The sequence below is a fragment of the Archocentrus centrarchus genome, chromosome 14 (genome assembly GCF_007364275.1).
Source record: "Archocentrus centrarchus isolate MPI-CPG fArcCen1 chromosome 14, fArcCen1, whole genome shotgun sequence".
NCBI lineage: Eukaryota > Metazoa > Chordata > Actinopteri > Cichliformes > Cichlidae > Archocentrus > Archocentrus centrarchus.
This window is the reverse complement of record NC_044359.1, coordinates 2,215,512-2,239,608: the sequence shown is the minus strand read 5'-3', so window position 1 is coordinate 2,239,608 and position 24,097 is coordinate 2,215,512. Positions and strand designations below refer to the sequence as shown.

At 44.5% G+C, this 24,097-nt stretch overlaps 3 protein-coding genes across 7 annotated transcripts; 1 reads left to right on the top strand and 2 right to left on the bottom strand.

Annotated features, from left to right (window-relative positions):
• Nucleotides 1-1,028: 1,028 nt before the first annotated feature.
• On the bottom strand, nucleotides 1,029-4,853 carry or6at1 (odorant receptor, family 6, subfamily AT, member 1). Of its 2 annotated transcripts, XM_030745535.1 has the most exons (5): nucleotides 4,812-4,853; nucleotides 4,572-4,638; nucleotides 4,357-4,452; nucleotides 1,874-2,061; nucleotides 1,029-1,787 (listed from the first exon to the last, which is right to left on the bottom strand). In XM_030745535.1, the coding sequence occupies exons 3-5, from the start codon at nucleotides 4,397-4,399 to the stop codon at nucleotides 1,068-1,070; spliced, it is 951 nt and encodes a 316-aa protein (XP_030601395.1). In that variant the 5' UTR covers nucleotides 4,400-4,452; nucleotides 4,572-4,638; nucleotides 4,812-4,853; the 3' UTR covers nucleotides 1,029-1,067. The 2 variants fall into 2 exon arrangements, with proteins under 2 accessions (XP_030601395.1, XP_030601394.1); XM_030745534.1 differs by lacking the exon at nucleotides 4,812-4,853 and having other exon boundaries at nucleotides 4,357-4,432; nucleotides 4,572-4,745.
• A 2,832-nt stretch (nucleotides 4,854-7,685) lies between these two features.
• LOC115791445 (GTPase IMAP family member 8-like) lies at nucleotides 7,686-12,306 on the top strand. 4 transcript variants are annotated; one of them, XM_030745533.1, is made up of 3 exons: nucleotides 7,686-7,796; nucleotides 8,483-9,340; nucleotides 11,245-12,306. In XM_030745533.1, the coding sequence occupies exons 2-3, from the start codon at nucleotides 8,773-8,775 to the stop codon at nucleotides 12,018-12,020; spliced, it is 1,344 nt and encodes a 447-aa protein (XP_030601393.1). In that variant the 5' UTR covers nucleotides 7,686-7,796; nucleotides 8,483-8,772; the 3' UTR covers nucleotides 12,021-12,306. The 4 variants fall into 4 exon arrangements, with proteins under 4 accessions (XP_030601393.1, XP_030601392.1, XP_030601390.1 ...); XM_030745532.1 differs by having other exon boundaries at nucleotides 7,737-7,796; nucleotides 8,632-9,340; XM_030745530.1 differs by lacking the exon at nucleotides 7,686-7,796 and adding an exon at nucleotides 8,008-8,133.
• Nucleotides 12,307-17,436: 5,130 nt separating this feature from the next.
• On the bottom strand, nucleotides 17,437-18,378 carry LOC115792140 (olfactory receptor 146-like). The gene has a single exon (XM_030746554.1). It carries the CDS (start codon nucleotides 18,376-18,378, stop codon nucleotides 17,437-17,439), a length of 942 nt encoding a protein of 313 aa, XP_030602414.1.
• Between the last annotated feature and the right edge of the window lie 5,719 nt (nucleotides 18,379-24,097).

Sequence of the window (24,097 nt, the reverse complement as noted above, 5' to 3'; positions counted from 1 at the left end):
TCAGTTTTAGAATTGATTTTAAGGTTTTACAATTTGTTTTTAAGGCGTTGCATGTGTCAGCACCTCCCTACTTCTCTGATCTTATAACACTGCATACTCCCACAAGGTCACTGAGGTCTGCTGAGGAAGTGCTCCTAACTGTCCCGAGGTCAAGATTAAAAAACAGAGGCGTTTGCTCTGAGACTCTGGGACAAATTGCCCCTTCATATCAGGACCTCTCCAACAGTTGACACTTTTAAAACCCATTTTTAATCTTTGGCTTTTAAATCAGAATGAGTCTTGAGTCCTGGATACATTATTGATGATGTTTTTTTTACCTATGTTTTATCATTTTTTTATCTCCTGTCTTAATTGACATCTTATATTTTATGTTATTTTAAAGGTACAGCACTTTGGTCAGCTGCTGTTGTTTTAAATGTGCTTTAGAAATAAACTTGACTATATGTATATGACAGTCATGTTGTTAGAAAGAAATAATGAAATAGGAAAAGATGCAGAAAAGACCTGATACAGGACCTGAGAGATGCCCTTCAGTTAATTCATCTGCTGCTCACTGAAGCCTCATCAGAAATGGGCTCATTTGAAATGTGGCTGTCAAGAAGCCGTCCATAATGAAGGGAAATAAAGTCTGAGGTATGCCAAATTATGCAAGAACTAAACTTAAAATCAGTGCATCAAAATCTGAAAATCAGTGGTCAGATTTTGATCCTCCATGTAACACCATCTGATTGCCTACAGCTTAATTTTTTTTAGCATGACAAAGATGTCAAACACACTGTCAGTGCAGTAAACGCACACCTGGATAGAACAACACACAGTGGAACACTATCAGTCATGGATCGGCCTCCCCAGAGCCCGAACCTCAACAATACTAAAGCAGTGTGGGATCATCTTAACAGAGAACAGAACAAAAGGAAGAAACCAAATATTGACTTTCAAGCTAGTTAGAACAGAATATAAGGCAAAAACATTGGTTTTGTCTTATATTCTGTATTTTCATTTATTTCTTTCAATAAATTGCTGCATCTCTTTCCCATTTTTCTAGCAAAACAGAAAGAAATGAGGGTTCACTCCAGATGTTTGCACAGTACTGTCTGTGAGCCACTAAAAAGTAAAGGTCGTACCTCTGGTGAGAAGTTTCCCACTCGGTAGGAAATGTAAACAAATGAGGCTGCAGTATAAGAGATGGACACCACAATCAAGTGGGCGGCACATGTCCCGAACGCCTTCAGCCTCTGAGCGACACTCATTCTGGATACGGAAACACCAATCATTACGTAGGAGGAGAGGATGAGGATGCCTGTGGTCAGCAGCGCCACCATTGCAAAAGAGAGAGACAAAATGTCATCCAGAGAGGTGTCGCCACATACGAGCCGCCTTACAGAGGAAAGGTCACACCAGCCGTGTTTCACCACGTTCGGGCCACAGTAAGGCCTCCAAACGGCCATCAGAGCGGCAGGAAGTGTGCAAACTGCACCAAATCCCCAGGCTCCTGCAACAAGAAGCAGCTGGATGGGCCGGGTCATGATGGCGTTGTAGTGCAGAGGGTTGCAGATGGCCATGTAGCGGTCGTATGCCATGACGGTGAGAATGGCACGGCCGGTAACAGATAGCTGAATGAAGAAATACATCTGGAGGAAGCAGCCTGGGACAGAGATGGTTAAGATATTTGTCAGGAAGCCAGACAGCATGTTGGGGATGGTGGTTGTGGTGTAGACCGTGTCCACGAAGGAGAGGTTGCAGAGGAAGAAGTACAGTGGAGAGGTGAGCTTTGGATCAGTCAGTGTCTGCAGCAGGAAAGACAGAGATGGCAGTCAATACAGCAACATCTTTATCAGACTGAAAGGTTATTGATTAAATCTGTGCTCTGTACCACAAAGATGATCATGCTGTTTCCTCCCAGGATGACGATGTAAATCAGTAACAGAATGGCAAAAAGGATCATCTTTTTCTCACTGAGGTTTGCGAGGCCCTGGATGATAAAGAACGTGACACCACGAGGATCCAAGGTACCATTAACGGAACTAGATCTGTGGGTGGTCGACAAAGGCGAGCGCAAATCTGAAGGAGAAACAGAGGTCATCAGGCTTCATCAGAGGGGTTCAAGGTCAAAAGGTCAGGGTTAGTTTGTGCTGCTGATGTGATGTACCTACGATGTCAACTGTGATGGCACCCACTGGTTAGGAAAGTCGCACTGGGCGTTTTTTGCTGTTGTCATCATGGTTTTTTAAACTGAGGAGGAGGCTTCATGATCATGTGGTAACAGCATACCCTGCTTTATCCTGCTTTACTCTAATGGGGCCAAAATTTTCATCAGGATGGATTTAATCCGACTTGAAACTAGCGACTGAGACCATAAACTCATTAAGTGTTTACTGAGCCCATAAATTATGATAGCAGTCGCTTCCCGTAGACTTCAATTTATCAGTTTATATTATCGCATTTGTAACCAGAGGAATCACTCCCTACTGGCATGTAGAAAAAATGTGCTTCTGTATTGGCTCCAATTTCAGAATTACCGTCTTTGACCATGTTTTATGTGCAGCACATGTTTAGCAAACTGGTCAAATTTTTACTTACAAAAACAAAAATGTCCTGACAGCTGTGATGGAGGCAGAAAAGTCTAACATCTAAAACTCTGTGTGCAGCAGCTTCAGCGTGTTAATAAGTCCTTTAGTTTTTCCAGAGTGTGGAACAAAACTAATTACATTAAAACTATAAAGTTCTGCAGTGTTGCTCATTTCTTTACCAGCTTTATGAAGCCATCCAAACAAGTGCATCAGAAAAGTCAGACCAGGAGTCGAAGTGCTGACTTTACCACAGAAATGTGCCCAAAAGTGATGTCCTGTCATTTTTAAAGTCAGTTAAACTGCAGCAGCACATCAGCAGTCCTCTCCGATCAAAACGATGGTCAATAAAACAGCTGATTCAGTTTTGGACTGTAGAAACTCGTCCCTTTAGAATTACAAGGTTCTATCTGACTTTTTTGATTAAATTGACTTATTGTCAAATTCTTATTTGTTCGACTGTTAATCAACAATATATAAGAGTTTTTTTTTCAATTATACACACCTTTGGCCATTTATTCACAAAATAAAAAGGTTCTATCTGCAAAATCAAGCTTTAAATTGGTATGATAAGGTTCTATAATTTAATATCTCAAAACTGGTCAGAATACAGATAGAACCTTGTAATTCTAAGGGGATGAATGGTTTTCTCCAAAGGAGGCAGAAAGTTAATGCTCCAGTTCATGTTGTTAAGATGGAAGGGTCAGACAGCCTCGTGGCAATCATTATTGTTATTATTTTTAATTTTATTAAAGATTTAACTGTTGAAGTAGAAATAACTTCATTTTTCATACATTTTATTTTCTTATATGGTTCCATGGTTTCCATATTGGAAAATATTTGACATTTATTTGATCAAGAAAACATTATTTCATGTCTCTGATTTTGTTATGTCTGTATATGTGTCTTTAAAACAAACAAAAATATTTTGATGCCATATGGTTACAGTTATGGTTAGAGAATCACACATGATGACTTCAGCTTCACAGCTAAAGCTAAATTCAGTTTGTAATCACATTTTACACAGTGATCGTTTTACAGAGTGACAGTTCTCTGTCAGACACGACCAAGCCCCACTTTGAGCCAAATTTTATGTAAATCCATAAGTGTGAGTTTTCCTGCTGACAGACGAGCCAAAACACTCACATTGGTGGAGGTAAATTTGAGCACCACCCTCACTGTAAAATATGATATAATGATTTTACTTTAAAAGTTATGCAGACTCATTGTATCAGAATAATAAAGTAACTAAAGCCAACTTAATTACCAGACTCATTCATCTCTTTCGAGGTCTCAGTCATAGTGACCTGTCAATCAAAGACTGATGACCACATCACGCATCCATAAAAATCAAAGTCTAAACCCAACATGATCGATCGATCCTGGATTTGAACCATCCTCACTCAGAAAAGCCAAACCAGGTTTTTAAGTGAGAGAAGTGTGCAGAACTATTATCAGGACAGATGACTCAGTATAGCTTCATTTAAATTAAATACACACAATACTGAAAAAGCACAGCACAAACACCAAGAATGGATTTGTTGTGTACATTTTTCAGTCCTTCAGTCTACATCAAATGGTTCCAGCTCTGGTTGTTATTGGAAGGAAGAGAAAAATGTGCCCAAAGTCCAAAGCTAAGGATCAATATTCAAACAATAACAGCCTCAGTTCTAAATCAAAGTAACACTTTTACTGCCTTCACGAGTTTCTGTTTCAGGTAAATATCAGGAGAAAGTTTTGACTGTACATCAGTAATTCTTTGATGAAAAGTAGAGAAACACTCACAAACCTCTGTGACTCTGGAGTGCAACATCCAGCATCCACAACTCCATCTCTGCTCACCACACAGACCGACAGCTGAACAGCTGAAGCAGAAAAAAGTTGGCTGTTAAAACACACAGAGTGCAGAAAATTTTGATCTGTGCGTAAAAACTTTAAAAGGCTGCAGAACACAAACAACAGTCCCTGCTTTACAAAATGTATGAAAATGTCTCTCGAGCTTACCCGGCTCTGTAAACGAGCACACTGCTCCACATTCAGCCTTTTCAGGAATATCTAATGCTTTCTCTGACTATAATGAGTGACCAGAGAATTTTAATGAGACCAAGTTACATCAGATTGTCTGAATTAAAAATGTAATCAACATAAAGCAAAGGATACCAAAGGGACTCATTTTTAGGCACCTTTGTGGCTTTAAACACAGGAAACAAACATAATTGTCCTTGTTGCCAAGGTAACAAACACCTGCTTCAAAAGTCTTGTTCAACCTCCTCGTTTAACCTCCGTGTGTGTGTGTGTGTGTGTGTGTGTGTGTGTGTGTGTGTTTGTCAGGGAATATATTTGATAATGAGAGTGAGAACACCCCCCAGAAGCCAGAGGCAGACAGAGAGAGGCCCAGGAGACCTGAGGCCACACATCTCAATGACAAAACATGCCCCCCCCCCCACCCCCCACCCCCACCCCCACCCCCACCCATCACCCCATGAAGAAAGAGGGAGACCCTGGACAGAACCCCCCACAGCCAAAGGGCAAGCACCCCAGAGAACCCCAGCGGGTGGCCGACCCCTCCAGTAGCTGACCATCCCATCGTGAGCGATGGCCTCCAGGAACCCGAGATCTGTGTGATGCTCAGCAGACTAAGAGGCCTTAGCCACCTCATACCACAAGGGAGAGGGTCATTCAACCATGCACCCCAGGACCACAAACAAACACAAACACAGACAAAAATAAATGCAGAAAGACACATACCCCATCCACATCAACTCACCCTTCAATGTGTGGGCGAATGGATGCCACACTCATTAATCACAGCATTAATATATGGGACTGGTGGAAAATCAGAGAGCTGCAGGAAATCCTTCAAAGATCTGACTGTCAGGAGCTTCTGCAGAGTCACGTCACTGTCAGCTGATCATGTGTGTTAACTGTCTTCAGTGTCTATCTGGGAGAAAATCTACTCATCACCAATAGCAGCTGCTGCTCCATTAGCACTTCCTCTTTGGCCTCATAGAGAAAGATTTTCCTTCTTTGGTAAATTATCCATCCATCCATCCATCCATCCATCCAGCTCTTTATCTAACACAGCTGTCAGCACTTCTTCCTGTCTATGAATCCTAATGAATCCTTGGCTTGACATTCCCACCTTCTTCCCTCAAAAATGGCTCCATGCTCCGAAACAAACAGCTCAAAGAGCCTATTTGATAAAGTTCACTGAGGGTCTTTGACACCGAGTTATTTCCAAATCATCGTGGCAGTGGTACCTCTCACATGGAACTAATAAAACAATCATAAATGATCAGAGATGAATAGCCAAGCCATCTATAAAGCACTTTAAAGAGTAAGCACTGACCAAAGAAAACAGCACACAAATGTAGATAAAAAGGTACCACACAAGACAAAAGCAACAATAAAATACATAGTTTATCATAAGTCAAATAATAAAATAGCAACAAATAACTACATAAAAATAAATAAGAAATAAATACACAACTAAAATCAAGATCTCAAACCTGGCCAAAAGTCAGGTGAAATAAGTGGGTCCTAATAAAAGATTTAAACGTGGTCAGTGACAGAAGCAGTGGTCAAAGAACTGTGTGAAAGACAAGCGACCATCAGATCATTTTAAAGTGAACAGATTTGTACCCTGCCACAGTCTCCTGGTATCTTCATTGCCTTTGCTCTACCTCCTGGCTGTAGCTCAGGAGGTAGAGCAGGTCACCCACCGATCGGAAGGTCAGCGGTTTGATTCCTGGCTGCTCCGGGCTGCGTGCCAAAGTATCCTTGGGCAAGATACTGAACCCCAAGTTGCTCTCCAATGCATGTGTTGGACGTATGAATGCATATGAATTTGTGTGAATGTTAGATATTAAAAGCACTTAGCTTAGATACTCATGGAAGTGCTTGTATGATTGGGTAAAGTGTTGTATAAGTGCTTTGAGCTAGTCCTGAGTTCAGGCTGAGAATGGGAGTGTCTGTCTTTCAGCAAGGCTCTTGTCTCAGCCACGGCTTCTCATTCGCCCTTGTGGTGGATTTTATGATGCAGGCGTCTTCCAAACATCTGCAGATGTAAACCTGAAACAGCCTCAGCGTGCGTCTCAGTTTCTGTCCCGGGTCCTTGATGGCAGCCTCTTTGACCAGCCTGTTGCCCCCAAAGACGTCCTGCTAGAACTTCTCACTGCTGGAATAACACCTGCTGCTCGTCCAGCTGTTGCTGCATAAACATAGGTTCATACAGACTCTATACATCAAATTATGGTCTGTATGTACTGATCAGAGTGTGTGAGCTTCTGTAGAATCAGTCTGCATCAGTGATGATCTTTGCAGCCTTCAGGATCATCATGGATTCATGTTTCCTTCAGGTCAGCTGGATGATGGAGGGAATTTTACTGCAGTCACAGAAATCCAGAGAGGAGGAGAAATATAAAAAAAATAAGATGGGTTTCATTTTATGATTTTATGGGCTATGGGACAGATTCACTGAGATGAACAAGTGATTGTGATGCTGTAGTGTCAGTAATCCACTAACAATGAGTTACAGTTAGACAGGTGCAGTCAGTTCACCTCAGTAATAACCTCAAACACTGAGAGCAGCTCAGAAAGCAGCAGGAGCTGAGGGAGAGAGTGATGAAGGAGCCACAAGGATCCAGAGGAAGTTCACTCAGAGAGGACGGTAACATCACTGAGAGGAGGCTGAAAGCGGATCAACATGTCTGCTATCAGGAGAGCTCTGCTGATAGAAGCTGCTGTGAATGTGAGGTCCGGAGGGCGGAGATCAGGGTTCATCTGCATCACTACATCATGCAGTAGAACCACGAGGAGCAGCAAGTCCTCATTGATCCTCCCAGCCACCTTTCCTCTCAAGCGGAAGAGTTTCTGAAAAGGACACAGGAGGGATTTTGGAACGCAACCTCAGCTTTTAACACAACTTCCACTCGCATCCTTCAAAATAAGAGCAGCTGGGCTGATCACTGCACTCATAGACTTTCTTTGCATTTCTTTCACCACTAATAATATTGATCATCACTATTTTTTTTTTTTTTATAAAAACATGACGCCGATGTGCTGCATGCGACGTATATGACATGTAACGTGTCACGGTGCTTTTATTTTGAAGGCGGTGTTGTGTTTCCCGCAGTGACGAAGCGAAAGTGAACGGCACTCCTCCGGTAACATCCGGTGTGTGTTCTCGTCGGATTTTCAGGGGTTTCTTAGCTGTTTCCACCTGAACAGGTGAATACGGACGTGTGTGTACGGTGAAACAGTGTGAGTGTGTTACAGTGTGAGTGTGAGCAGAGCTACTGCGGTCAAGTGAACAAATATTCAGTCTGTAGTGATTATTGAGATGATCATGCATCCATTCTTTTCCGTTTATCCTGTTTAGGGTCGCGGGGGGCTGAAGCCTATCCCAGCTGTCAGGGCGAGAGGCAGGGTACACCTGTACATGTCACTAGCCTGCCGCAGGGCTAACACAGAGACAGACAACCATCCACACCTGTGGGCAACTTAGAACCACCAATTAACCTAACCCCAGTAAGAGCACGTCTTTGGACCCTCTGCGGATTTAATGGTGCCTGAGCTTTTCTATGTTCATGTGTATCATGTGTCAGGCCAGGTTAATTGTGTGCTCATAGTACCAAACATGTAAAGATAAAATAAAGTTCATTCCAGCAGTGTGTCGACACAGTAGAGCTCAGCCTGGGTTTAATAAATAATTTCAGAGATGACAGTTAGAAATGAGAAATACCAAGGTATGATAATCTCAACTGATTAGACTGAATATTTAGAGGCTTTGTGTTTATTTTTTCTGAAATATGCAGTAATATTACACAGCAGTACCTGTTCAGAGCTGGGGGGTCACTCTGCACTGAAACTGAAAATTCTTCTTCTTCTGTTTCTGCTGCTGCTGTTGTTTCCAGCTCACTCCTCTGCCATATTTTCTGGAAGAAAAGCACAACAACATTCTAGGTGTGGCCGACTGCAACTGACCACAGAGCAGAACTGCTGTGTGTGTGTGTGTGTGTCGCACACATCCAGCTGTCCTAACGAGCTCCACATGTTTCCACAGAGGATCCAGCAGCCGCACTGAAACCTGCTCAGGTGTGTCATGAAGCTTTCTGTGAGCCTGAATCATCCAGCAGACTGTGCTGCATGCTGAGCCACAGACTGACCTGAGATCAGTCTGAAACTGCTCTCCTCATGTTCACACATGGATCCAGATCCAGGTCCTGATCCAGATGTGACCGTGGTCCTCCTGGGGAACTGTGGAGTGGGTAAAAGTGCTTCAGGAAATACCATTTTAGGTCGAGTGGCGTTTGAGTCGAAGACGTCCTTTAAGGCTGGAGAGACCGAGATCAGAGAGGAGACAGGACAAGTGTTTAGGAAACGGATCCGAGTCATTGACACTCCCGGAATACTGGGATCAGAGGGGCCAATCGGGAGCTGCTGTCGGGACGTCCTCAGTTCCTCCGGCTCTCATCTGTTCCTGCTGGTGGTTAAAACAGATCGATTCACCGCCGAGCAGGAACGGGGAGTGGAGGCGGCACTCGGAGCGGTCGGAGAGCAGGGCTTCAGCCGCTGTTTCCTGCTCTTCACAGGTGGAGACGCCTTGAAGAACACGTCTGTGTACGACTTCATCTACCAGGACTTGCAGAGCCCACTTCCAGGTGTGGTCAGGAGGTTCTCAGGGAGGTTTCACCTGTTTAACAACGAAGACGGAGGAAGAGAGCAAGTCCGAGAGCTGCTGCTGAAGGCGGGACTCCTTCATGAGTCACCAGGTAACACAGGAAGTAGGGCTGCTCGATTATGGAAAAAATCATAAGCATGATTATTTTGGTCAATATTGAAATCACCATTATGTAACGTGATCACTCACTGACTTTAATCACAATGCATTTATTGCGCTTAAAGAACAGCGAATACCTTGAAATCGAGTGCATTTCTACAATCTCTTTAAAATAAGTATTACATTTAAAATAAAATGCTGAATATATAAATAAAATGTAAAAATATATAAAAATAAATTGCAATTATAAATGAATACATTATAATTTAAACAAATAATAAATAAACAGAAAGGTAATGCCAGTTATCGACTAATAATACTAGGAAGAAATGGGGCCAAGTCATTTAGACCAATTATATTTGCTCACATTTTAGTGCCACAACTGACAGAGCCTATCTTGGGGGGTGGGGGGGTACTAATCACACCAGAGGAGCAAACACTGGTATGGAGGCAGGGTCATCTCTCTACCGTCCCTTGCTAATCATTCTCTGTGATTGGTGGGGACATAATGGACATCATTTGATGTTGGGAGGAACGTGTCTCTACTGTCCCTGCCTAATTCTACGCCCCTGATTACAGCCCGGCTGACCCATTACAGCCCAGAGCAAACAGAAAACACATTCAGCTTCAGGCCAAATCAGAATTATTCCAGCCGACACAGCAGATACTGGTTATACTGGTTATACTGGCAACACTGCGGAGTTTGTGGTGTAGACGGTGCAGATCCCACCGTGCAGCAAATCTGTGTTCATCTGTGTTTTATCTGCGGTGTGGCCGACAGAAACACATCAAACGCCGGGACTTTTTTCCCTCCCGGGTCAGTTTTACTTTCAGGTGGGAACATATTTTTCCCCACTTCTTTGTTCATTCCCACATGTCCGTTCCGATAGTTTCGGCACTCTCCCTACAGGAATATGTTGGCATTTATGAGTCCTTATATTAATGCTATGATTATTATTCCTTAGATTGAGATGATTATTGTTATTATCTCACTCCGGGGAAAAGTCGTTGGAAATACACAGGAAAAATCTGCGGTGCTGAACAGGCCAATCAGAATCGTTGCAGACTGCATTGACCTCATGCGTTGTTACATTTTTCTGGAGGTGCACGTCAGGTTATGCCAAAAAAAAACCAACAAAAAAACAAAACAAAACAAAATGTCAGGCTACGCCGTAGTTTACTGAGTCGAATTCGGAGGGTTTTCCAATTACGGCGTAAGCTTTGCAAAGACCTGATGCAGAAGCATAATTTTGGCCTAAGATTATACTTAGGCTACGGTGTAAACTATGGTTGCGCGGTGGTTTCGCTGCTTCCTCACAGTTAGAATACCATCTAGAAGGTCTGGGTTCGATTCCACCTTGGCCCAGGCCCCTCCCTCTCTCTGTGTGGAGTTTGCAAGTTCTCCCTGTGTCTGCGTGGGTTTCCTCCGGGTACTCCAGTTTCCTCTCACAGTCCAAAGACATGCACTTATCGGGGTTAGGTTAATTGGCTACTCTAAATTGCCCATAGGTGTGAATGGTTGTCTGTGTCTGTGTGTTAGCCCTGCGACAGGCTGGCGACCTGTACAGGTGTACCCTGCCTCTCGCCCAATGTCAGCTGGGATAGGCTCCAGCCCCCCCGTGACCCTGAAAAGGATAAGGGAAAGAGGATGGATGGGATGGATGAGTATACTTGCAGAGCGTAATGTAACATCATTTTAATAATAGTCGTATTTTGTCAGTTACACTTTTTTTTTTGATTGTTTGGAGCCAAACTCCAATCCAATCCAAATTTGAAATCAAAATTTAAATCAATGTTCAATTAATTTCAAAGCATTAAGCATTGCACACACTCACACAGACTGTCTCCTCAACCTGGTCTGTGAGGTCACATGTTTCTCTCTGTTTCTTCCTGCAGCTGTTTGTGTGGGGTCAGAGGCCAGGAGGGTTCTTCTGATTGGTCCTCTTGGAGGTGGGAAAAGTTCTTCAGGAAACAGCGTGCTGGGCTGCCGTCACTTTGAGGTGGACTCTGACTTCCACAGAAATGGGAAAGGACATGCGTGCGGAAGTGCGGAGGTGGAGGGGAGGCGGATATCTGTGGTGGACTCTGCGGGACTCTCGGGCGAAGGTCTGACCCGGGAGCGGCTGTTTCATGAGATTGGGAGTGTGATGCAGCTCTGCGAGCCGGGGCCTCACGTCTTTATGGTGGTGGTGAAGATCGGTCGGCTGTCGGCGGCAGACTCGCGGCTGCTCACCTTGCTGACTCGGCTGTTTGAGGGCGACGCGTCCCGACATGCCGCCGTGCTGTTCACTCATGAAGATGCTCTGGGAGACCAGAGTCTGCAGGACAAGATTGGGTCCAGCCGCTGTGTGTCGGAGCTGGTGTCCCGCTGCAGAGGGAGAATCTGTGTGTTGGACAATACTCGTAAAGGAGAGCAGGTGCAGGTGGCGCGCTTCCTCCGTCTCATAGACAACATCATCAGAGAAAACGAGGGACGCCACTGCAGCTGGGATTTGCTGAGGTCACATGACCCAGAGGACATGTCTCAGCCTCTGACAGCAGACAGTTCTTGTGTGAACGGTGTCGCAGACTGTGCGCTAGCTGCAAGGCTTCCTCCTTCTTTGCTGAGTGTGTTCTGGTGTTTCCTTTCTCTCAGTGCGCTCTTTGCAAGGCATTATTTTCACTGGACTTAAAGGGGCAGAGCCACAGTGGCTTCCTGTTAATCAGTGCACCTGTTCAGGTGTTATTCATAAACTCTGGTGTAGGTGAATCGGTTCTGGGCTGACCCACTGAGATTGACTTTAGGTGATTTTCAGACTTAAAATGTTGCTTGACATCATTTAATGACTGAATCTCAGTCCACTGTCAGAGGCTGTAAGAAGATCATTTGTAACCTTCACTAATGCTGTTTCTGTACTGTGATGAATTCTGAAACCTGACTGAAACTCTTCAAATAAACCGTTCCTCTGCAGATGATCAGTTAGCTGTTTTACAACTACTCTTTCAAGAGTCTTTGAGAGAAAAGGAAGGTTGGAGATTGGCCTATAATTAGCTAAGACAGCTGGGTCAGTGATGGCTTTTTAAGTAGAGGTTTAATTACAGCCACCTTGAAGGCCTGTGGTACACAGCCAACTAATAAAGACAGATTGATCATTTTTAAGATAGAAGCATTAATTAATGGAAGGACGTCTTTGAACAGTCTAGTAGGAATGGAATCTAATAAACAGGTTGCTGGTTTGGAGGAAGTAACTATTGAAGTTAACTCCTAAAGTTCTACCCTCGTCTACCTGCGCTTCGAGGATTCTGACAGTGTGACTCGTGTTGATTTATTTAAACTAACAAATTCATCCTGCTGCAACCAATTTGCAGTTGGAAATGGTGATAATTGCAGTATGTTATTCTAGTACCCTGCATATTGTAAAATGGTAAAAATCACAAGATCATATTGTGAAGTATTGTGATAATATCATATAGAATAGAATGCCTTTATTGTCATTATACAGAATGTACAATGATATTGTGGGGTCTGTGGTGATTCTCACCTTTAGAAGAAAGGTGATTTAACCTTCCAGAAAGCTCAGCTTCTGTCTCATCAGTCCACCGAATATTTTTCCAAACGTCTCAGAGATCATCGAGATGTTTGTTGGTAGATGTGAGACGAGTCTTTGTGTTCTTTTTGGTCAGCAGTGGTTTTCTCCTTGGAGCTCTCCTATGGATGCCATCTCTTTCTTATTATTAAATCATGAACTCTGAACTTAACTGATGTTATTTTGGGTCCTTTTGTGACCTCCTGGATGAGCCAGCAGTGAAATCTTGGAGTTATTTTTGTAGCTGGTCACTCCTGGAACAGTGGGGAACCTTCCCAAGTTCCTTCTATGTGGGGATAATGGCTCTCACTGGGGTTCTCTGGAGTCCCAAAGCCTCAGAAATGGCTCTGTAACCTTTTCCAGACGGACAGATGTCAGTGACTTTCTTTCTCATGTATTTCTTCAGATTGTGGCAGGATGTGCTGCTTTCTGAGATCGTTTAGCCTGCTTCACTTTGCAAGACAGGTTCTACTTAAGGGATTTATTGATTCAGCAGGTCTGCAGTAATCAGGCCTTAATTAATGATTTATCAAGAGGCCAATTACTTTTTCACACAGGGCCAAATAGGTTTGGATAAGCTATTGGCCCTTAATAAATAATCTTTATTTAAAAGCTGCGTTTTTTATTTACTCAGGTTATCTTTGTCTAACATTAAAATTTGTTTGATGATCAGGAAGATATAAATGTGATAAATATGCAAAAAACAGAAATCAGCAAGGGGACAAATACTTTTTCACTCCATTGTACATGTTTAGTGTGTGTACGTGTGTGTGTACGTGTGTGTGTACGTGTGTGTGTGTGGGGGGGGGGGGGGGCAGGTTTGTGGATTTCTCACAACAACGTGAGTGAAATTAACACAGTGACCACATGTTGACTGTGAAGCACAATTTCTCAGCTTTGTTAATTAATGACGTAAATGATCTGCCTTCGGTTAGAAGCAGTGCATGTTTTGCAGATAGAGGTCAAAGTATCATGTGGCAGACTCCATCATCCAGGCCAGAAGATATGACCTTCATTCTGATGGGACTTCAAGGGACCACAGGAAATACCTGGGGAATTAAATTAATCACTCCAATGGGAGTATGGGATTTAGCATGGTGAACACTGAAAATGACCAGATTCTACTTGATGCTGCCATCCCAGTTCTATGGGAACTTGCTGAAATCCACGAGTTGGAAGAAAACACAGAAATATCTGAGACAATGAGCCTATCAGAACACTGAGTGCACTGATGTTTGACTGTGCGAGTGTGAACAAAGTGTACAACTGAAAATTTGACAAAAAGTGAAAAGAAATCCTCAGAGATGACTCTGCAACTCGAGTTTATTTACTGCAGTTCTCATTTCCTTCTCAGCCCAAGCTCTGAATGTGAAAAAGTCCTGAAACAAATGCAGAAGGAAACTGGAGATAGCAAACTTGTAAGAGACAAGCTCCATCAGTTCAAACTGTTTTCTTCCTCTGGTGAATCAGGAATATCGAGGTACACAAGGAAAGCCTGAGATGTTCTGGGCTCACGAGGGGAGATAAGTCAGGTTGCCGTGACGTTTAGGAATTATCCTGCCATCTGAAGGGCGAGACTTTTGTCAAGAGTTACAGAAGCAGTCGCTTCAACAGCCTCTTAGTGGGGGGGCTGCTACACTCCACTACCACAGACAAGGGACTGAAGACTTATTCTCAAACTTAAGCGAATCACTGAACCTAGCCAGCTGTGAAGATGATGATGTGGGCACAAAGCCAATTCTCCTGATTGAGGAGTGTTTACTTTCATGGAAGGACAAAATAAATAGCTACCACTGGCCAGGATCACAGTATATTGATGGTTTCTTCAGCAAATTTGTTATGGACTCCAGTTTACCCACGACTGCCATGGAACGTAGAAAAGTCAGAGCAGCTGGCGAAAACTTTCTCTGCATACATGAAGAAATTTATTGCACTATAAAGCAGCAACCCAGTATTTCCTTTACTATGTTTAATAAATCCAGATTAATCTCACGTGTATATATTCTGATAGACTATGAGGTCCTAGTCTGGACAATCTCTATTATACTCCTGAAGTATCTCTTGGTCATAAGAAAGGGAGGATCTTTACTGCTGACAACGCTGTTGTGTGGTATTTTTGGACAACAATGACTGACTTGATTGATGAGAAGTTAACTGGTGTTTCTGTCCATTTATTGTAATGATTTTTTCAGTGATTGAGAATTAGGTAGGCTGCTGTGCTGCAAGCACATTTTCAGGTCATGTTATTTGAAAATATCAGAATGTCATTTGTCAGATAAAACGGCTGTAAATATGTTTCAAAGATCTAAAGGATCAATTAGCTATAGAATTGATACTTCTTGCCCATCAGGTGAAGAGGAGGATCGTTCTGATTGGTCGACCTGGAAGAGGGAAGAGTTCAGCAGGAAACACCATCCTGGGATCTGAGAGGTTTCGATCAGTAGGAGGCTGTAATTGAGTCACTACTGAGGCTGACTCAGAGTCAGCAGACGTGGAGAGTCGATGGTTCACAGTGGTAGACACTCCAGGATTCACTGATGAAGCTCTGACTCCAGAACAGCTGTACGTGCAGATCAGGAAGAGTTTAACAGAGACCAGTCCAGGTCCCCATATTCTCTGGAACTCTCGCCCTTCTGAATTCCATCACTGGACTCTTAAGAAACTTTTGAAAACTCACCTGTTCAAAAAGGCCTTTAATCTGTAGTTTATTTACTTATTTATTTTTGTTTATTTACTTTGGTTTATTTACACTATTTGTACAGTGTCCAAATGGATGTGAACATGACCAGAAGAGCAAAGGGAAACAGGAAGGTCGGCTGCAAACCGAAAACAGAGTCTGAACCCAGGTGGGAGTAAGGGGGTCAAAATGGAGGGTTCAAGATAAAATGAGACAAGTAGTAACAGAGTCCAAAAATAAGAGTTAAGCAGGTCGCCCAGGCCATGGGACCAGACCTAGTGGTTGAGGCCCACAGTGGAGGCAAATCAGATCAGGGGTTGGCTGGGTGGCCAGCGGCAGAGACGGAGCCTTTCTGGAGGTTGGCCAAAGTTGTTTTTTGTGAAGAAATCCATGAAGTCACTACTAGTTAAAGTGAAAGGAATACTCGGCTCTACAGAGCTCTGACTCTTTGTCAGCCTGGCTGCAGTGCTGAAAACAAACCTGGGGTTGTTCTTATTTTCTTCAATTAATGATGAGTAGTAAGATGTCCTAGCTTTATGGAGGGCTTTTTTATAGAGCAACAAACTCTTTTTCCAGACTAAATGAGCATCTTCTAATTTAGTGAGACACCATTCCCTCTCCAGCTTACAGATTATCTATTCAGTTCAATTCAATTTTATTTATATAGTGCCAAATCACAACAAACAGTCACCTCAAGGCATTTTGTATTGTAGGGTAAAAAGTCTATCGGCTTTAAGCTGTGTAACTGTGAGCTATACCAGGGAGTCAGGCACTTTTTGGGAGGAGCCACAGTACTGAGAGTTGTACACAGTGAGATCACAGACCTCTGTGGGAGTAGAGTTTAAATGCAGTGCTGTCATTTTCAGCATCTACATGTGTTGTAGACATGCAAAAGTGTTGGGCCTCCAAAAATGATCATTCTGACACATCAAAAACCACCCCCCCCAAAAAAGTCCTTTTTACCTTTATCTAAAACATGGAGTTAGGGTCATCACCCATGATGATTTAGACCCGTCTGTTCAGATTTCTTATCTGCCTTTTATCATGCTTTAATTTTCTGAGACTTGTGAACCCCTGTGTGACTGTGTGGGGAAGGGTGTACATATGCATTAATGCATCATTTCACCCAATTTGTTGAGTCACCGGTGTTTTTTTCCTGGACCCAATGGAAGCATACATCGCTGCTGTTCTTTTTACACATTAAAAAGCTTTATGGAAATAAATTTTCTGTGAATAATAAAACTGACACTATCTTTTAAATGGCACACATGTGCCCACTGGCAGGTTCTCTTGATTACCAGAAAAGTAGCTTTTGGTTTCTCATCATCAGTATTTTGTTTTGAGCATTGTTGGAGTTTGGCTGTTTGTCCCTCATTGCGTTTCAGGACTGTCTCTCATATTCATGTAGACATTGTCTGCTCCCAGAGATTTACTGTTCTGAACACAAATATCTAAAGATATGGCTGTGAACCACAAATGAGGAACAAACAATTGCCGGTGCGTTTGGGAGGAAAATATCCCATAACCAGGCTCAAAATAATATTACATGTAAGGGCGGGTGGAAGCCTGTAGCCTGGGCCTAGTTTTACATTGAGTGTGCGATGCTCATCTATAACTTCAAACATTTCTCTGCTATGTAATAACACTGTGTCAGTGATACTGTCATATCACATTTTCCTCAATCCCAAACCAGTCAAGGGTATTTATGTCATTTCTGTTGCTTTTCTACAATGTTGAGAGTGAGGTAATAAAAAAAAATAATTTCTATCATCTTGCTGACTTACACATAAAACATCTTAGAACAAACAAATACAAGATTAATAATACATTTGCAAATAAAACATGTTATTTTAATGGCACAGTTTTCTTCCATGGTAACTTTGAAAATAATTTTTGTATCTCATTGGACTGCACACCATAAATAATAGGGTTGAGGCTTCCAGGGACTATGTGAAACAAAATGGAACAAAATTTCCTGTATTCAGAGTACTGAGGGAACCGATGTAACATAATGCCAAGCGTTCCAGTGAACAGCATAATCAAATAAACAACCAGGTGAGTGCTGCAGGTCTTCAAGGCTTTACTGTTCAAAGACTTGTTCTTACTGGTCAGACAGACCACTGTAATACTAGCATATGTGAGAACCACGCTGCCTATAGAACCTGTAAACAGAACCACTGTGAAGGTGAGTCCATAGACATCATTAATGACCACACTCTCACAGGAAAGCTTAAAAAGAGAGGCATTATCACAGTACAGGTTTGTGATCATTGTCCTGCATCTGCTCAGCCGTATGGTCAGACCGAGCAGAACCCCGACCAGGACAAAAGCCACCCCCCAGGCAGAAACTGTCAGCTTGATCACCATTTTGTTGGTCATTATGGAAGCATAGTGCAGAGGGTTACAGATGGCAACATATCTGTCAAAGGCCATAATCATGAGCACAGTGTGACTGGTGGTTCCAAACATATGTGATGTAAAAGCTTGGACCACACATTCATAATAACTGATGACGCGCTCAGATAGAGGCTTCAACAAGTCTACCAGCAAACGAGGTAGTAAGATAGAGTTTCCAAGTATATCAGTAAAAGGCAGGTTGCAATACAGCAGATACATGGGCTGGTGAAGGTTCTTATTCATGAAAATTAAAACAGCAATGCCCACATTTGCTACCATTATAAACAAGTAGAAAAAAAACAGAAGAAGAAACATAGGGTATGTGAATTTCACTGAAATGTTTAACCCCTCCAGCTGGAGAGTGAAGCTGTTATAGGTGTAATTCTCCATTAAGCTGAAAGAACAAAACGGTACTCAAAGCAATAAAAAAGGTCAGAGATGAGAAGTACCTTCTCTGAATGTTTCCCTGTTCTCTGCTCCTTCTTATGTCTGGTAGTTCTCTACTGGTATTACCCACCAACAGTGAACACAATGCTCTGTGTTGCAGTGTTATGCTGTATGGGCATCATTTCAACTGTGCAGAGACTTACCTTCAACAATTTATGATGCAATATACGGGAGACTCAGAAAACTGTCAACAATCTGGGGAATAGAAATTCTGGATGTCTGAGCAAGCTTCTCTTCCAACCGCCATTTCTTTTCTTTCCGTTTGATTTTTAAACAATGCAACATGAGTTTTCTATTTGGATTCAACACTGAACAGAAAGGAGCTGTAACAAAAACAATTCAATAAGTAGTTAAATTAACTACAAATAAAACCATACAGAAATTCACTCAGAAGACCCCTTTGATTGAAACAGCAAGGGAACAGTTTACCCTGCCCGGGATAGGGTTACCGGGGCCCCACCCTGGAGCCAGGCCTGGGGAGGGAGCTCGAGGGAGAGCGTCTGGTGGCCGGGCATTAGCCCGTGGTGCTCGGCCGGGCGCAGCCCGAAGAGGTTACATGGGCCCGCCCTCCTGTAGGCCCACCACCCGCAGGAGGTGTCATAGGGGTCGGGTGCAGTGTGTGTTGGGCGGTGGCCGAGGGCGGAGGCCCTGGCGGACTGATCCCTGGCTATCGAAACTGGCTATTGGGACATGGAATGTCACCTCTCTGGTGGGGAAGGAGCCTGAGCTAGTGCGTGAGGTTGAGAGATACCAGCTAGATATAGTTGGGCTCACCTCAACGCATGGCCTGGGCTCTGGAACCAGTCTCCTGGAGAAGGGCTGGACTCTGTTCCAGTCTGGAGTTGCCCTCGGTGAGAGGCGGCGAGCTGGGGTGGGTGTTCTTGTATCCCCCCGGCTTGCTGCCTGTATGTTGGAGTTTACACCGGTGGGCGAGAGGGTAGTTTCCCTGCGCCTTCGGGCTGGGGAACGGGTCCTGACTGTTGTTTGCGCTTATGCGCCGAATGACAGTTCAGAGTACCCACCCTTTTTGGTGTCGCTGGGTGGGGTGCTGGAGAGTGCTCCATCTGGGGACTCCATAGTCTTGCTGGGAGACTTCAACGCTCACGTGGGCAATGATAGTGAGACCTGGAGGGGCGTGATTGGGAGGAACGGCCTGCCCGATCTGAACCCGAATGGTGTTTTGTTATTGGACTTCTGTGCAAACCACAGTTTGTCCATAACAAACACCATGTTCGAACATAAGGATGTCCATAAGTGCACATGGCACCAGGACACCCTAGGTCGCAGGTCAATGATCGATTTTGTAATCGTATCATCAGATCTGCGGCCGTATGTTCTGGACACTCGGGTGAAGAGAGGAGCTGAGCTGTCAACTGATCACCACCTGGTGGTGAGTTGGATCAGGTGGCGGGGGAAGATGCTGGACAGACCTGGCACACCTAAACGTATTGTGAGGGTGTGCTGGGAACGCCTGGCAGAAGCCCCAGTCCGGGAGATCTTCAACTCCCACCTCCGGCAGAACTTCAACAGCATTCTGAGGGAGGCTGAGGACATTGAGTCCGAATGGACCATGTTCAGCACCTCCATTGTTGAGGCTGCTGCTCAGAGCTGTGGCTGCAAGGTGGTTGGTGCCTGTCGTGGTGGTAACCCCCGAACCAGATGGTGGTCACCGGAGGTGAAGGGAGCCATCAAGCTGAAGAAAGAGTCCTATCGGGCTTGGTTAGCCTGTGGGACTCCAGAGGCAGCTGACAGGTATCGGCAGGCCAAGCGGAATGCAGCTCGGGCAGTGGCCGAAGCAAAAACTCGGGTGTGGGAGGAGTTCGGTGAGGCTATGGAAAAAGACTTTCGGACGGCATCGAAGCGATTCTGGCAAACCGTCAGGCGACTCAGGAGGGGAAAGCAGTGCTCCACTCACACGGTTTATAGTGCGGGTGGGGTGCTGCTGACTTCAACTGAGGCTATAGTCGGACGGTGGAAGGAATACTTCGAGGACCTCCTGAATCCAACTGACATGCCTTCTGTAGTGGAAGCAGAGTCTGGGGACGAGGGAGATGACTTGACCATCACCGGGGGTGAGGTCACTGAGGCAGTTAAACAACTCCTTGGTGGCAGGGCCCCTGGGGTGGACGAGATTCGCCCTGAGTTCCTGAAGGCTCTGGATGTTGTAGGGCTGTCTTGGTTGACACGCCTCTGCAACATCGCGTGGAGATCTGGGGCAGTGCCAGTGGATTGGCAGACCGGGGTGGTGGTCCCCATCTTTAAGAAGGGAGACCGGAGGGTGTGCTCCAACTTTTGGGGGATCACACTCCTCAGCCTCCCTGGTAAGGTCTATGCCAGGGTGCTGGAAAGGAGGGTCCATCCATTAGTTGAACCTCGGATCCAGGAGGAACCATGCGGTTTTCGTCCTGGTCATGGAACGCTGGACCAGCTCTTTATCCTCTCAAGGATATTCGAGTGTTCGTGGGAGTTTGCCCAACCAGTCTACATGTGGTTTGTGGACTTGGAGAAGGCATTCGACCGTGTCCCTCGGGGTGTCCTTTGGGAGGTCCTGCGGGAGAATGGGGTGTCTGGCCCGTTGTTCCGGGCCATTCAGTCTTTGTACAACCGCAGTGAGAGCTTGGTCCGTATAGCCGGTAATAAGTCGGATTCGTTTCCTGTGGGTGTTGGACTCTGTCAGGGCTGCCCTTTGTCACCGATTCTGTTCATACTTTTTATGGACAGAATTTCTAGGCGTAGCCAGGTGGCGGAAGGCTTCTTCCTTGGTGGCCTCAAAGTCTCATCTCTGCTTTTTGCGGATGATGCGGTTCTGTTGGCTTCATCAGGGGGTGGCCTCCAGCTCGCAGTGGAACGGTTCGCAGCCGAGTGTGAAGCGGCCGGCATGAGAATCAGCACCTCTAAGTCTGAGGCCATGGTCCTCAGCCGGAAAAAGGTGGAGTGCCCTCTCCTGCTCAGGAACGAGTTTTTGCCCCAAGTGGAGGAGTTCAAGTATCTCGAGATCTTGTTCACGAGTGATGGGAGAAGGGAGCGGAAGATCGACAGACGGATCGGGGCTGCTTCTGCAGTGATGCGGACGCTGCACCGGTCTGTCGTGGTGAAGAGAGAGCTTAGTGTAAAAGCGAAGCTCTCAATTTACCGGTCGATCTACGTTCCTACCCTCACCTATGGTCACGAGCTTTGGGTAGTGACCAAAAGAATAAGATCGCGAATAAAAGCGGCAGAAATGAGTTTCCTTCGAAGGGTGGCTGGCCTCTCCCTTAGAGATAAGGTGAGGAGTGCGGCCATCCGGGAGGGGCTCAGAGTAGAGCCACTGCTCCTCCACATCGAAAGGAGCCAGTTGAGGTGGCTCGGGCATCTGATTAGGATGCCTCCTGGCCGCCTCTTGGGTGAGGTGTTCCGGGCATGTCCCACCGGGAGGAGGCCCCGTGGTAGACCCAGGACACGCTGGAGGGATTATATCTCTCGGCTGGCCTGGGAACGCCTTGGGGTCCCTCCGGATGAGCTGGAGGAGGTGGCTGGGGAGAGGGAAGCCTGGGCTTCTTTGCTTAGGCTCCTGCCCCCGCGACCCAGCCCCGGATAAGCAGGAGAGAATGGATGGATGGATGGATGGAAATTCACTCAGAACAGCAGCCTAAATCATGACAGAGGGAGTAGAGCACACACATCAGCAGTCAGGCCTGTATTAAAAGGTTTGGGGGTTTATTTAGTTACTTCTTCCTGAACTTTTTGCATATTAGTTTTTCTTCTGGATTTTGTTTTTGACATTTGCAGCATGTGTCAGTAATTATCAATTCACTCTGCAGATTAAATAAATGACTGGTCCTTTCAGTAACTAATTTTTTCTTACTCTCAATAGTCACATATTCTAGTATATTTTTCTTTATTTGTATTTAACCAAGTTATCACAGAGTTACAGAAAAAAGGGTCTCAAATGCAGACTCCAAAACAAGGAAAGATTAACTAAAAATACTCCTTTTGTCATGTCGGTGTGTGTGGCAGGAGCAGGAAGACCCCAAAATGCTGGACTCAGAAGCGAAGAAAATGAACTTAAAGTATTTTATTGAAAAGATTGCCATAAACAAATAAACTGGGCTGAAGCCAGAACTAAAACTATGGGCCACAAAGGCCGGCGAACACACACAACAGATACATAGACAACGACACGACAAAGAACAGAAGAAAACTGGGGGTTTAAATAGACATTAGGTAATCAGGGCAAGAGGAAACACCAGGGCACAGCAGGTGAAGCAAATGAAACTAATAACAGAGGAAGCAAAACTAAACACAAAGCACGGGGAACAAAAGACTGTCAAAATAAAACAGGAAGTGACTAGACAAGGTACACATAGACTTGACACAGGGAAACACAAGGGAGTAGACATAAACAGGAATACAAAAGAGAACTACGAAACATAATCAGAGAAAATAACTGAAATAGCACCAAAAGAACACAAAACACTGGGCCACCGGCCCAGGACCATGACACCTTTAAGGGTGGATAAACTGTGACTACACAAGGGTTGACAACAGCTACACAGTATGGCTTAGCAAAGAATAAGCACAAAGTGAGGCTTTAAGCAGGCACAGGATGTAAAAAGGGAAAGTAAAAACATATGGGCAAAAAGACAGAGTGAAACCGACCGAGATGGTCACAGAGGAAACAAAACTAAATGGATGACACATGAGATAAATAAATACTTATTTATAAATAAATAAATACATTAATTAAATAAAAAGCATGATAGGCCTAACAAAAAAAAAAAAGACTAAGCAACTAAATGGGGACACTAGACAGCAGATCCACGTTGCTCCACCTAATTCACAGTCATGAAAATCGTTTCGCTTTTCATGGGCTTGCAGGCCCACGTTGAACCCGTTTTTCGGCCGAGCACCGAGTGCGTTCGTGGTGGAAAAACCGCTGAACGGTTCAAATACTGGTACCGGCACTGGAACCCCATCGGTGGAAAAGCTGCCAATGTGGACATTGTTGTAGGAAACTGAACCTCTCATCTGATCCAAGATGGCGCCACGGTAGGCAGCCTCTTACTGCAGCTCCCAGTTTATTTCCTTCTCTTGTGTGTTTTTCTTATGTTTTAAGTTTTTCTTTCAGACCCTTTGTGTTGTGGTTATATCAGATATCAAACCCGCCATGGACCTGCAAAGTTTCGTTAGAGTAGTGGCATTCCTTCTACTCTTTTTGGGACTTTTCACCACTCAATCTGGAGAACCTGTGAACCACTCTATTGTTTACAGCCAGGATCACCTGCAATGAGTGTTCATATTTCACGGGCATACATGAAGCTCGAGAAGACAAGGGAGCACAGTAGGTGGACTTTGGAGTACAGACATGTTCTTGTCTCTCCAGATGGTCATAAGTCTTGCTGTCGCAACTGTTGTCTGTGCTATGCTTGTCAAAACCTTTTGTGAGCCTTGAACTAATTTGATAGAATCAAGGTACCTGAAGATCTTCACTGTTTCCAGTCTTGTCCACTGATTTTGATATCAGAGCTGAGCATTGTTAGTCATGAGCTAGTCATGCTCATGACTAGCTCCGATCTATATACCCAAAGCTGAGGCTTCTTTATCAATGCGTTTTTCCTTCTATCCATCCATCCATCCATCCATCCATCTTCTTCCGCTTATCTGGTGCTGGGTCTAGGGTGCA